Below are 13,689 nucleotides of genomic sequence, written 5' to 3'. Positions count from 1 at the left end.
CCTCCCACACTTCATCTCCCTCTGAATCATACTCCTAAAAAGTCCTTTGATCTGAGTCCATACCTAGAGGGACTGGCAAGAGCACTGGGAGTTTGTAAAGTGAAGCACCGGGGATCTTAATTCAGAAGCCTGTTGGGTGAAACGGAAACTGGATACACGCCATCTCCTTATCCGGCTGAGAGCTGAGCTCTCAACCCACGTTTTGGAGAACAGCTACCCACGACAGCTTGGCTGGCAGCCTGCTCAAGGCAGTAAGCAACAGGCCAGCCCGCCTCATTCCTATTACAGAAAGATGTTTTGCAATCACTGAAACTCTTGCCTTGGTGCTTCCCACCTAGGTCGGTATGGAGCTGGTTGTTTCTGTCACTGGAGAAAATGCAGAGGAGAAGGCTCAATGTTGGGATCTTCCATTTCCTGCTCTGTGTAGATGGGCCATTTAAATGTCACCAGTAGATCTCCTGCCAGGTCATGGAATCTAACAGCTACTTGTCTGTGTTGCCTCTCTGGCTTCTGTGGTCCTTGGTCTTGGTTTTGGATTGCATTCTTAGGACTTCAAGGCTCAGCATAAGAACCCCAACACTGCACCTTCTCCTCTGCGATCTTCCAGTCTCCTCCTTATGCCATCAATCTATAAGGAGGTTGCCAAAGTAATTCAAGCAGATGTGTGTTTTTTTGTTATTTTTTATTGTATCATTTGAATATTCCATTTTATATTGATACTCTTCTTCATTCATTTTCAAACAATACATTTTCCCCTTTCCCCCCTCCCCCGTATTTTCTTCATGATTTTATCAAACAGCAGTAAGTTCATTCTTTGTAGCCTCTTCTCCCATATTTCCTCATTGACTCCAGCTTCTTTCATCGAGTCCATACACATTGTCCATATCTTCAAAATTTCGCTGTTTATCTTGCCGCTGTTTATTTTTTGTTATTATATCGAACAAGCAGATGTTGTTGTGTGGATGCTACAGTTGTACTCAATGATAAACTAATACAATATTGTATTGTCGAAGGCTTTCACGGCCGGATTCACTAGGGTGTTGTGGGTTTTCCAGTTGTATGATCCTCTGAAGATGCCAGCCACAGATGCAGGCAAAGCGTCAGGAGAAAATGCTACTGGAACACGGCCATACAACCCAGAAACCCACAACACCCTAATACAACATTCAACTTCAAGATCCTAAGTTGTCACTTTAAATCAAGAACAAGTATCTTGTCCAAGGGTGTTAAACACGCTGTCTGAGGATTGGATCTTGTTCCTTGAGAGGGCTTATCAGGCCTGCGAGCCAACTGAGATTGGTGTATTGTGTATCTTGCCTCTCCCTCTTTAGGCATGTGGCTGAATAAGAGTGCAGGGTAGCTGCGAAATGGATGGATGTCAGTCCTCCAAGCTCCCTGCGTTTTCCTACATAAGCACAAGGAACACTGTGTAGTTGGCTTCATTGGAATATTTAATATAAGTTGCTGAATTCAGCTTCAATTGGGGGCAATTTTTTTTAAAAGTCTCAGCCCACACACAGCCCTGTATAAGGCAGGGTGCTGCATGTCAGATTTCTGGGAAACCCGGGCTCACTGGTTAAACGGTTCCCAACTACTCTTCTCTAATAATCAAAGAAAATCTGGACTCATTGGTGGGATTCTTCAGTGGCTAACTTACATTTGCTGCACAAAGTCGCAGAGTATACCCTTCAACGGGCAACCAATGATGTCTTTGCAACCCTGACTCTGGAACTGAGTCACAGGGACCAAAACATTGCAACTTCTTCCATATATAACCTGCTGCTTTGCCCTGCCCTTTTGTCTCTTGACAACTCTGAAACCAAGAGGGAGAGATCCACACCTCCAGGAACATAAAAATAGTCATCATATTTCTGGTTTATGAGTCAACAGATCTTTGAAAACCTGGCAGATAAAAACAGTGCATGATACAACCATTGAGAGATTGCTCAGAAATCCAAAGACAGGAAATACCACGTAAAGGCTAGACACTGGTACACTGAAACCCAAAATTCTGCATCTAGAAGTGTCAATGTTCCCTGACTGAAAAGCATTCTGCAAGCTACACAGTTGTATAGGAAATAAAAACATGTATATAGTCATGTATAGAGCCAGTGTGGTGTAGTGGTTAAGAGTATGTGGAGAACCAGGTTTGATTCCCCACTCCTCCACCTGAGTAGCAAAAGCTTACCTGGTGAACCAGACATTCCTGCTGGGTGACCTAGGGATAATCACAGTTCTTCAGAACTCTCTCAATCCCACCTACCTCACAAGCTGTCTGTTGTGGGGAGAGAAAGGGAAAGGAGTTTGTAAGCCATCTTGAGTCTCCTTACAGGAGAGAAAATTGGGGTATACATTCAAATTCTTCAGCCCCTTCCGCACATGCAGAATGCACTTTCAATCCACTTTGAAGCTGGATTTTACTGTGCGATTTTACTTTGCAGAATAGCAAAATCTATTTGCAAACAGTTGTGAAAGTGGATTGAAAGAGCATTATTCTGCACGCGCGGAAGGGGGCTTCTTCCTCCTCCTCCTCCTCCTCCTCCCTTCTTCCTTTTTGTTGCAAAGACAACTACAAATCTGTATTTTTTTTCCATTTCACTTTTTTTACACACCTGGGTCAGTTCACAAATTTGGATTATGTGGGGATCCTGTTGTCCATTCTGCTTTGGCTGAATATTGCAGAATCTTTTCACTATCATTTTGGTACAGTATGGATTTCTTGGGCTTTAGAGCACAACTTGATATGTTAATGCAATTTACAGAACTCGTTTGTGCAGTACTTAGAAAATGGTGTATGTGCTTAGAATATAGTGCAACCCCAAAAGCACCTCTGGGCCAGGAGCCTCCTCCGTGGCTTCTTAGGCTACAGAGTGTTTGAGATTGTGGGAGAGACTCCATATGTTGAAGACTGATAAACTGAGATCACTCTACAGGCAATCAAGCTCCTGACTCACCAGGAAGTAGGCAGGGTTCCTCTGGGGACCAGAATACTCCCTTGAACTCATTCTCTGACTTCCTGAGGGCTCATCCCAATTCAGGCCATGATTAACAATCAAGGTTTGCAGGACAATAATGAACCCTTTAGGACAGGGGTGTCCAATTCTGGTGCTTCAATCCCATCAGCCCCTGCTGGCATGGCCACTCAGGAAACTCAATATTACACCCATTCACTCATCCCATTCCTCTAAAGAAACTCAACCTTCCCCGTTACCTCACCTAATATCCATTAATCCCCTTATTTTCCTTATGACCCTTTTTGGTCATCTTTCTCTCAGTTTTTTGGCACCTTCAAATCACAGCTGATTAGGGCAACCCTATAGGAAAACCCTATAGCAGTGGTGGTGAACCTTTGGCACTCCAGATGTTATGGACTAAAATTCCCATCAGCCCCTGCCAGCATGGCCAATTGGCTATGCTGGCAGGGGCTGATGGGAATTGTAGTCCATAACATCTGGAGTTCCAAAGGTTCACCACCACAGCCCTATAGGGTTTTCAAGGAACACTGCTTGGAGGTGGTTTGTCTGCCTACCTTTCTGTCACAACCCTGGTATTCCTTGGAGATCTCCCATTGGAATATTAGCCAGGGTTGCAGCCTAGTATGTGACTGGTCTAAAGGTCACCCTTTGGCATCAGTGGGGATTTGAACACCGGGGTTCCTAGGTCCTAGTCCAACACCTTAAATCCCAAACCACCAATAACAGCCAGGATTCTGTCTTTCTCCCAGTCAGAGAAAGAATTCTGATATTCTTCCAGTCAGAGAAAAGCCTCAAATTCTCCAGTCATGGACAGAGTTCTGGAAATGTGGTCCAAGACATGATCAATAAGATGCCAGTCATAGATGCCAGCCCTAATAGTAAGTGCTCTTGGAAAAAAAGGATGAAAGTGGAATTTGAACACAAGCAAACTGGGTTCAGTTCCATTCCAGACTGTTCCTTCAGCACTACTGGACAAAACTTAGTGTGGTCCCTAAGGATTGCTCCTCTACCGTTAAAATCTCTAGATAGATACCCTCTTCTCATCTGGACCTCCTTCTGGCTACTTTGGAGTTTCTCCCGTTGTGGTGGCTCACAGATCAAGCAATGTATGAAAATTAGAAGAGCCACAGTCCATCCCGTCTAAGATCCTTTGGCTGCCAACATGCACTGCTAAAGAGCAAGTAACAGAACAGCAAAAGTATCCAAATGATTGCTGGTTGGTTATTACAATTTTTATTAAAACAATAATTATTTTCACATTTTGACTTCTTTTTTTTGCTAGCAATGTACAGGCTTGTTGTAAGGCCCTTACTGACCACCAAGAATCCCCACAAAGGCCAATGAAATAGCCCTGATTCTGGCTCAGTGAGGCACAGTGCATGGGGAACTGGCCAGATGAATCAGAAAACCGGGGGGAAAGCCCAAAGTGTTAAGGCAGTGTGCCAGAGAGCAAGAACCAAAGGCAGTCAGTTCCACAAAGGGCAAGCGTCTGGGATGTCTTTAAAACACATGCATGTGAGCTCCTCATGGGACAGGGTGAAGGAATGGATCCCACGGTTGCTCGTTTTGGGGTTGCACTCTTGATAAGGTCCAAAGACACAAGATCTTGAGTTGCAAGTTAGCTGCAGAGAGAGACAATTCAAGAAATCTCTGGGAAAACCTGCTGCTCCAAGGAGCTATCACATACATGCAGTTGACCCCGCCCTGATCTCTTGCCCCTGAGTGTCACTGAGGCCATTTATACTCTAGTAACCCCCGGATTCTTCTAAAGCAGGGGTGTCCAGCTCTGGTGCCCCAGATGTTCAAGGACTACGATTCCCATCAGTCTGATGGGAATCGTAGTCTGTGAACATCTGGGGCACCGGCGTTGGACACCCCTGTTCTAAAGAAACTGAACCTTAAAAAAAATCCCATGCTTGCAAGAAAAAAATCGCACCAGAATTTTATAAGGAAAAAAACCACATTTTGTAAGTCTACAGCTGTGCTAAGCAGCTCATTTGGCACAACATCTTGCAGAATAGGGAGCTGTCTGGCAAGGAGCAGCAAAGAGGGGGAGGCAGGAAAGCAAAAGGGAAGGGGCAGAGGGAAGACAGCCGCACAATTGCACATAATGAGCAAGGGACAGACAGAGAAGGGTGCCAAAACACGATGGCCAGAATCCATCTAGAGATAGAAACAAACTACGAAACAGGGGGAGAGAGAAATAGAGAAATATAAAATGCTTTAAAGTACCTTAGACAAACATTCAGCAAAGCCCTTACAATCCATCCCAGTGTCTTTCAGATTGATGAGACCAGACCCCCGACACCCCACCCACCCCCACCCCCGGAAAAAGGCATACTTTATTCATACGCCTGAAAATATGTACTTTCTAGAATCTAGAAAATTTAAAAATCCCCCTTCCTCTGAAAAGGAACCTCTCTCCTCCTTGGGTGCGGTTCCTGATTGGAAGTAGACAGGCAGAGCTGCAACTCACAGAGACACACTTTGCAGCCTCCTCAAAAGGGAGGGTAGCAAACAATTCAATCCCTTCCCAACTGAGGCAGAGATGTGCCAGAATTACCAGAATCACTTAGTGAAAGCTGATTGGAAAGAAAGGACAGAGCAGCAGACAATGCAGAGATATAGCAGGGAAACTCCTCTGTTGGTGGGTACTTAGATTAAAAACTCCCATGAGGCCAACTTCCCACAGGATGCTAGAGGGCTTCCAAAGACTGGAATTTTAGTATTCTCTGGGTAAGTTTTAGACCGTACTTAAGTCCCCTGAGGGGCAATTTACATTTGGAACATAGTGGCAAAGAGAACTGTAACTGAGAACTGCACAACACCTACCAATGTGACATGAATTTCAAATGGTGCTCTTGTTTTCAAAAGGCGCCTGATTCCCTGTTTTGCATATGGATGCCAGTAACCAAGAAAGGATCGGTCCACTGATTTCATGTTTATGGCAGGTTAGAGAAACTAACCTGATCATGTCTTATCTGTCTTTCTGCATTTAACGCAAAGATATTCACACAAGTGCAATTTATGGCTGATGGTGCTGGACGCCTTTTCAACTTCTGCTCTCCCCAAAAAGACAAAAACACTTATCTGCTCCATTTCTCCCCAGGAGGAGAGGCAGGTTTCCTTCCAAAGCACCATCTGGGCCAAAAAGATCTCCCCTTTAGCTTCAACCATCCCCACCAAAGAGAATTCAGCGCCCTCGAAACATGGCAATGGATCATGGTATTGCTAGCCTGCAAAATACTGCATCAATTCACAGAGGAGGAATTCTACGCTAGCTGCTACGACCGCTCAAACTAGGCCTCTGTGCTCAGAGGCAGCATACCTCTGAATATCAGATGTTAGAGACTGACCACAGTACCCTGCTGTCTCCCATCTTGCCCTTGCACTAAGTTTCCCAGTGGCAACTGGCCAGTCACCATTAGCAGAATTCTGAACTACAGGGAACTAGGGGCATACATGCTTCCCTATCATGGGGGGAGGCACCTTCAGACAGCCCTGGCATCTGGATGTTCAAAAAGAACCATAGCGCTAAGAAAGATGCTCGGACTTGATCCCTGAAATGGAAAATCCAGCCTTAAATTCTGAGGATCAGGAAACTGATCCTGCCAGATCAGCCTCACTGCTGGCACAAACATCTCCTGTTGACCCAATGTCATGACAGTTCAACCTCGGACTCTCCCTCAAGCCAGGCCTGACTGCCAGTCTTCAACCTGCCCTTGATTATTGCTGTAATATGTTGCTCCAAAGGGAGTTCTGGGCTCACCTTGATGCCTCCTGAAAATCTCCAGTTCTGCAACAGGATGCTGGCAAACATTAGGTAAGGACACTCACCTAGCCCAGCCTCAGCTAAGCCTTGCTCCAAATCCTTCTCCTCTCTAAGCCTTTAAAGCAGATACATTGTTGGTGTTTCCACAGCCATGAGGGCTAGAAGCATTAGTTCAGTTTATTTTTTCAAATAAGAGCAGCATTTCATGATTAGTTAAGTTTAAAAAAATAGCTCAGGGACCCTTCGTTGGGATAGAGGGGAGCAGAGACCGAGGAACAGGGAAAGAACACACACACGCACACTCACAAATACACTTGCTTTAGCACAAGCAAAAAAGATGCCCAGCAGGTTCAGGGAATTTTCCAGATCTGCAAAAAGCAGACGGTTGTACCGATCCCTTTTGGCCCTTGACGTCGTACCAGAGTGAAAAAAAAGGGAGCCTGTAGCCCCACAGTCATTTCGCTAGGGGGCACGCTTCACATTCTCTCTCATACTTCCATTTCGAGGATTCATCAGTCCCCCTTTAGGGAGTAAAACATCCAGACAAATCTCTGGGTGCAAAGTTACATCAGTCAGCTGGCGACTTCCCTTTCCAAGCTCTGGGGGACACTGTGCAAACAGCCGCCCAGGAAAGCAGTGCCAAGCCAGAAAACCAAATCAACACCATAAAAAAGGGTTCGAATATCCCCCAGGTTGCGGGGGGTGGTTTCAGAGGCAGCGTCTCCTTTTGCAAAAAGCATTCAACAGCAGCCAAGAGTAAACTGTCGGAGTCAGGAACGCGTTGTCAGTCTGCCGTCGCTGTGGTGCCTGCAAGGTTCCTGTGCTAGCACCTTCTGCCCCTAAGCCAGGCCAATGGTCCTTCCAAGGACCAAGAGAGGTGCACTAAAGGTGGGGGCACACAGTTCCTCCTCTTTGGGTCTGCTGCTGGAGATCACGCCGCTAACAGCCGTCTCTGCTCCCCATAAGTGCAGCTGCCAGCCCCAGGCCAGCTCTTCTTTCGCGGGACTCGCTGGTGATGCGTCAGCACCCTCCAGGACGGTGACTGAAGTCAGATGCTTGTGAAGGCCTCACTGGCAGGGCTTCAAGATACTCCCTCGCCTCCTGCCACCTCACTAAATAGGAGGCGGCTACCTCTCAAAGGAGGGCCAGGCGAGGGGCAAGGAAAGTGGGCGCCAGGTGGGAGGGAGTCTGAGGTTTAAAGCTGGGAAGGGGGCCGTGTCCCTCTCCATTTTTCAGCAAAGCGTGTCAGTGTTGAAGGAGAGCTGAGCCTGCAAACAACAAGCAAAAAAGGAGTCCCCGTTGAAAACTGGAGCCAACTACACTTAGCAACAGACAATGTGGTTAGCTGCAGTTCAAATCAACGTGCAGACTACAACTCCTCCCACTACTGTAGGGGTGTCCAACTCTGGCACTTCAGATGCTCATGGACTACAATTCCTACCAGCCCCTGCTGGTATGGCAGGGGCTGATGGGAATTGTAGTCCATGAATATCTAAAACACCCGAGTTGGACACCCGGGCACTTCTCACTTGACCTCCAGTTCCTTCTCTTCCAAATCCCCTTCCTACCTTTGACCTGCCCTTCCACACCATTTCATGCCCACCAGCCCTGTGTGAGATCCAGTCTCACTCTTTCGCTGCCAATCCCTTCCTGGCAGATTTCTTTGCATTTTTTCAATGCATCTTTTGTGTCAACAATGGCTGCTCTGATCCACCATCTACTCTACCCTTCCTTAAACATCTTGCCTCCTGGCCTTCAGCATCCTTACCACCACCCTGCATCTCTTTCCCAACTGTCAGCCTCCATGTATCTCAGCATTCCTTGATTCTGCAGGACATTCATTTCCCCAACCAAAGAGGTTTCTTACTTCCCTGGTAAGGTCCAATGTGCATAGCTTCCATCTCCCACAAGCTTGCTTTACCCCCTGCTCACCCGCTCTTCCTCAAAGCTGATCAGTCCCTCATCATCCGTTTCCAGGTCTTCAGGCTCCTCCACCACCAGGGCCCGCAGTTCAGTTGGGGCAGGCCGGGGGCGCAAGAGATTCAGCAAGCGTTGCAACGGAGACTCCATTGAACAGGCTGGGCTGGTCTCCTGCTGTTCCAGATTATCACTCTGTTTCTTGGCAAAGTTCACAAACACCTAGGAAATGGCAGGGGAGGGGATTAGGAGGAAACAAGAGGATCAGGAAATCAATTTCAGGGCCACGGATCTGTCTCCAGGATCTGGGGCAGAGGTCTTTCCCAGCCCTGCTCTCCAAAAGCTGGCATTAAAACTTCCAACCCAGCCAGAAAGCTGCAGCCTCTTGTCTCAAGGAATTTTCCTGACCTCCTTCCATACTTACATTGTCCAGCGTGGTTTGGCTGACAGAATAATCTTCAATGCCCAAGACGTCCACCACCTGCTCCATCTTGCTGAACACTTGGGCTAGGGAGATCTGCTCCGACTTGAGCTGATACTGTACCTTTGTGTGATGCCTTTCCTGGGAGAGTAAGAAGAGGGAGGGAAATGTCAGTGGTACGAGGGGTCCTGCTCAACTCTTCCAGTCGCCTTCCACACATGCATATTCACATGAGCAAACCTCCCCTCAGCCCATTCCTCTGGACTTCATATTTTCATATTTACTGCACTCTCCAAGAAGCTCATGGGGTTCTCCGCTCCCTCTTCCCATTTTATCCTCACAACAAAACCGACAACTGTGCTTCAAAGTAGGGCTGAGCAAGAAGTGAAACCTCTGTTGCTGGAATAAGCCTCACCTTGAGGATGGCCTCTGGGAAGTTCCTGTTGAAGAATCGCACCACCTCCTTGACGTTTAAGCTGGATTTTGTCCGCACGGTGATCATGTATCCATCCCCAAACCTGGCCAGCGTGAAGACAGTCAGTGAAGGATCCAATTTTGCCACTTACATTCCCACCCCCTCAAGAACAGAGAACACCTCCTATGAATTTGTCCTGGTTTTGTTTTTACCATTACAACAAATTTTAGAAGCAAATGCAGTAAATAAAGGACATATTGCAATCATACTATAAAGGAAACGTCTGTGTCAACGCACATGCACAGTTATCCAAAGAGGACGGACATAAACTACTCATTAAGAAAGAGAACCAGTCTAGTACAAAGCCTCCTCTTATGCCTTCTCTCAGCTGCCAAAATTAAGTTATCCTTACACAATTTTGGGGGGAAGATTCATTTCAGACCAAACTCCAGACTATCTGGAGCGCTCCAGATCAAGACGAGATGTACCCTGAGGCATTTGTGTAAGTCATAGGTGTCAAACTCGTGCCCCTCCAGATGTTATGGACTACAATTCCCATCATGCTGGCAGGGGATGATGGGAACTGTAGTCCGTAACATCTGGAGGGCCACGAGTTTGACACCTGTGGTTTAAGGCAAAGGCCTATAGATGGCAAATGTCATGTGGCTTTCACACTTCAATTTTCCCACCAAATGCCGAAAAGATAGCTGGAGGATCCAGTTTGTGGTGCTGTGGCTGCTGGCCTTCACAGAACCCTTGGATACTCCAGCAAATGTGCTCTATCCAGTACAACAGAGACTCACAGGAACCCTGTTCTACAGGGCAGTGAGATGATAGGATCCTTGCTTATACACTATCAGCACAGCTCTGGGGAGGTTTGAAAGGGCATCTTTCCCCCCTCCTTTGTCATCCTCTCAAATACCTGTTTTTCAGGTGCTGGATGCTGCCAAGACACTTCAGGCGCCCGTTCACCATGATTGCCAGACGAGTGCAGAGGGCCTCACATTCTTCCATGCTGAGGAAAATGGAAAGGAAGGCATAAGCCGGGTGGATCACCTTGGACTCAAGTCACACATTTAGTCTTCCAGTTGGAAGAACAGCAAAGCACATGCTCCTAATTTATTAACCCCTCAGACAGTAGGAATAGGACCCCCCCAACCTGTGCGATGTCAGCACCACTGAACGACCAGTTTTGATGATGTCCAAGATGAGGTTCCACAGAAATCGCCTGGCTTTGGGGTCCATACCCGTCGTTGGCTCATCCTGCCAGGAAAGGGGCAAAGCATTAGCCTCTCTCAGACTAGTATCTCCAAGATTTTCATCACTGGTACTGATCCCATCAAAGCTTGTGTTAAAGGCTTTGGGCCCTAAAATATGCATTTGTAGGGTGGATGGGATCTAGGAAAACTTGTTCCCTAGATCTCCTATAGAAGATTTGCACATTTATTTTTTTGTGGCTGGAAACCTTCTACTGATTTTTAAAAACGCCTCCTCTGTAAATAGAAACCCCTAGACACAAACATTTCGTTTCCCTGTTTTTTGGTGTTGTAATGCTTTGGTTCTGTCACTGTACCACCATAATACTACTGGATTCAGCACATATGAAGACAGAGAATACGACTGCAGGCAAACCTAGGGGCAGAGCACTGCCGCACCACACAATATTGAAACATCAATCTTCCCTAAGGGCTGTGCGGGTATGTGCATTCAGATATTTCCAAGGTGAAATTATGGCCTGAATTTGCTGGTTTATTTATACTCAGGGATATTTGAAATGGCAAAAGGCTATCCCAAAATTTCAGAATTCAAAACAATTCACATTCTAAAATTTCAGGATTGGGTAATTTCAGCTTCAGAGTAGACCTAGAATTTGAATCTAAATGTCAGGTCCACAAATTATGCAGTTGAGTTCTCGATGGGCAGGAAAGCTGGCCTCCCTCTGGTGACAGACACCAAGTGCACCACCCACTGAAAACAATGGTGGTAGACCTGCCCACTGTCTACCAATATATTCCTGACTCCCTCCTAAATTACCCAAAACTGATTCCTGAAATTGTATCAATGCTCCCGAAATTTCAGGATGAAATAACCATGTCTTTTCTGAAATACCAACTCAAACTTAAGAGGAAAAGTTTTGAAGTGCAAATCCCTCGGTCCGTATCAGGCACCTGACCCACATCTCTGACCCTCACCAGGAAAATGAATGCTGGGTAGCCAATGAGGGCAATGGCTGTAGAGAGCTTCCTCTTGTTGCCACCGCTGTAGGTGCTAGCAGGTTTGTTAGCATATTTGGTTAGTTCCAGCTTCTTTAGTGCCCACTTCACCACCTGACAAAAGCAGAGGACATCAACATGAAGACCTTCAGTATCTATTTCATCCACAAAACCACCACAAGCAACGATGTAGCTGCAACCAATAATATGGATTATGATGTCTGTCATTTTACTTCTCCAGTGGCAAGTAATGAACAGGAACTGAAATGTGTAAATTTTCATTACATGGTCTTCTGGCTATGAATATGAATGAATACACACTCTATCTTCCTTGATTGCCAGGTTGCTCGAGTTGGAACAACGTTGAAAAACAACTGCAGTTTGGCTTTGCAAAGGGGTGCAAAGCACTCCTTCTTCATGCCTCCAGCTCCAGCTGAAAGCTCCCCCCCCCTTTCAAGCTACAACTTGCTTGAAGCGAGTGGAAAGCTGCAGCCATATATCTATCCACTCTGTCTGCAGCCAGACTTTACTAAGATCAGCAAGTGTTGTTATACTTCATATCTCTATCTTATATTGCTATAAACGGCTGCAGGGACCGGCAATCTGAGTGGTTACCTCATGATCTGGACGTGAACACGCAAGCCTGTCCCTTTAACACATTTGCATTTCATCTCTCCCCCCGGCCCCCACAACAAGTCTTCCTAAAGGAAAGGGGGGGGGGGGAAAGAAGCTAGTAGACAAACGGCTCAAGGCAACTTCACGTGGCATTACTGCGCTGCTGGCTTACCCGGTCCTCGTCCTTCCAGGGGATGCCACGCAGCCGGGTAAACAGCTCCAGGTGCTCTTGCGCAGTCAACTCGTCAAAAAGTGCATCAAACTGTGGACAGTAGCCCAAGCTCTGTTGTACCTGGAGAAGCTCCTTCAAGATGCTGCAGGAACAGAGGAAGAGGTGGAGAGATTTGCAATTACAGAAATGAAAGGAGAAAGGCACACTGTGCAAGAAATAAGAAAATCAAACTATATCAAACAACAGCATAGGAACTGAAAGGGCATAATTTCCACCATTTTTCAAAATTGCATGATGATTGAGCAGACTGTGCCTTATAGAAGATTACACCATTTGCAGAGAAAGTGTAGCCCTGGCACAGAAGAACTTTCCTGGATTTGATTAGGGCAGATCTATCTAGTCCAGCATCTTGTTTCTAACAGTGGCTAGCCACAAAAGCATCCAAGAAGCCTAAAAGTGGGGCATGAAAGCAACAGGTCTCTCCTGCTTATCCTCAGCAAGTGGTAACCTGAGGTATTCAGTGATACCATTTGTACATAAGAATTGCCACTTTCTGCTCAGCCCTCTGGGAAACAGGGGCTGCCGTTCAAAAATAAGTGCTTATGGATATACCTGTGCCCATTGACAAAGGCTTCCCCACCGGTTGTGCTTTCATCCCCTGTCAGCATCTTGAAGGTGGTTGTCTTTCCAGCTCCATTCACACCCAGCAGGCCAAAGCATTCCCCTGGTCTGACGCCCACACACAGGCGGTCCACAGCGAGTATGCGCCCAATTTTGCGGGACTTGTATACCTGGCACATAATGAGGAAATGACATACAGGTAGAGCCAAGTGAATGCTTTCCTGACTCTTGGCTTGTATCGTACACATCAGGCTAGTGTGTGAATTTGCAAAGGAACTCCTTTCCTGGCGAATGACCTGGCTTCCTCACCTTCCAGGGACCTCTCTCAGTTCTACATGACACAACAGCAGCTCTGTTCCCCCTACCAAGTAAATATGCCTTTACCTTAGTAAGGTTCTCAATCTTGAGCATGTCATTGTCAGCATCTCCGCGCAACACACGATGCCGCTCATTTGCAACGTCCACGTCATCCTCAATGGGCTTGGTGGACACAGGAAGACGTCTGGTACAGGGAGAGAAACAGGAAGAGAGGATCTGGGGTGAAACCTGCCACAGTGGCTTATTCTTT

General features: G+C 46.6%; 1 protein-coding gene across 1 annotated transcript in view; it reads right to left on the bottom strand.

Moving 5' to 3' along the window:
• Window positions 1-4,189: 4,189 nt before the first annotated feature.
• Window positions 4,190-13,689, bottom strand: part of ABCA2 (ATP binding cassette subfamily A member 2) — a 90,966-nt gene continuing 81,466 nt past the window's right edge. Inside the window, exons 42-51 of the mRNA XM_048512004.1 lie at window positions 13,506-13,623; window positions 13,113-13,291; window positions 12,501-12,642; window positions 11,693-11,827; window positions 10,660-10,763; window positions 10,423-10,515; window positions 9,501-9,603; window positions 9,089-9,226; window positions 8,680-8,886; window positions 4,190-8,015 (exon numbers count right to left, since the gene is read on the bottom strand). Of these exons, the coding sequence (XP_048367961.1) occupies window positions 7,980-8,015; window positions 8,680-8,886; window positions 9,089-9,226; window positions 9,501-9,603; window positions 10,423-10,515; window positions 10,660-10,763; window positions 11,693-11,827; window positions 12,501-12,642; window positions 13,113-13,291; window positions 13,506-13,623 (1,255 nt within the window). The 3' untranslated portion in view covers window positions 4,190-7,979. The remainder of the gene's footprint in view (window positions 8,016-8,679; window positions 8,887-9,088; window positions 9,227-9,500; window positions 9,604-10,422; window positions 10,516-10,659; window positions 10,764-11,692; window positions 11,828-12,500; window positions 12,643-13,112; window positions 13,292-13,505; window positions 13,624-13,689) is intronic.

Source organism: Sphaerodactylus townsendi, linkage group LG12, assembly GCF_021028975.2.
Source record: "Sphaerodactylus townsendi isolate TG3544 linkage group LG12, MPM_Stown_v2.3, whole genome shotgun sequence".
Classification (NCBI taxonomy): domain Eukaryota; kingdom Metazoa; phylum Chordata; class Lepidosauria; order Squamata; family Sphaerodactylidae; genus Sphaerodactylus; species Sphaerodactylus townsendi.
Note: the sequence above shows the minus strand (reverse complement) of the source record. Positions and strands in the feature narration are given on the sequence as shown.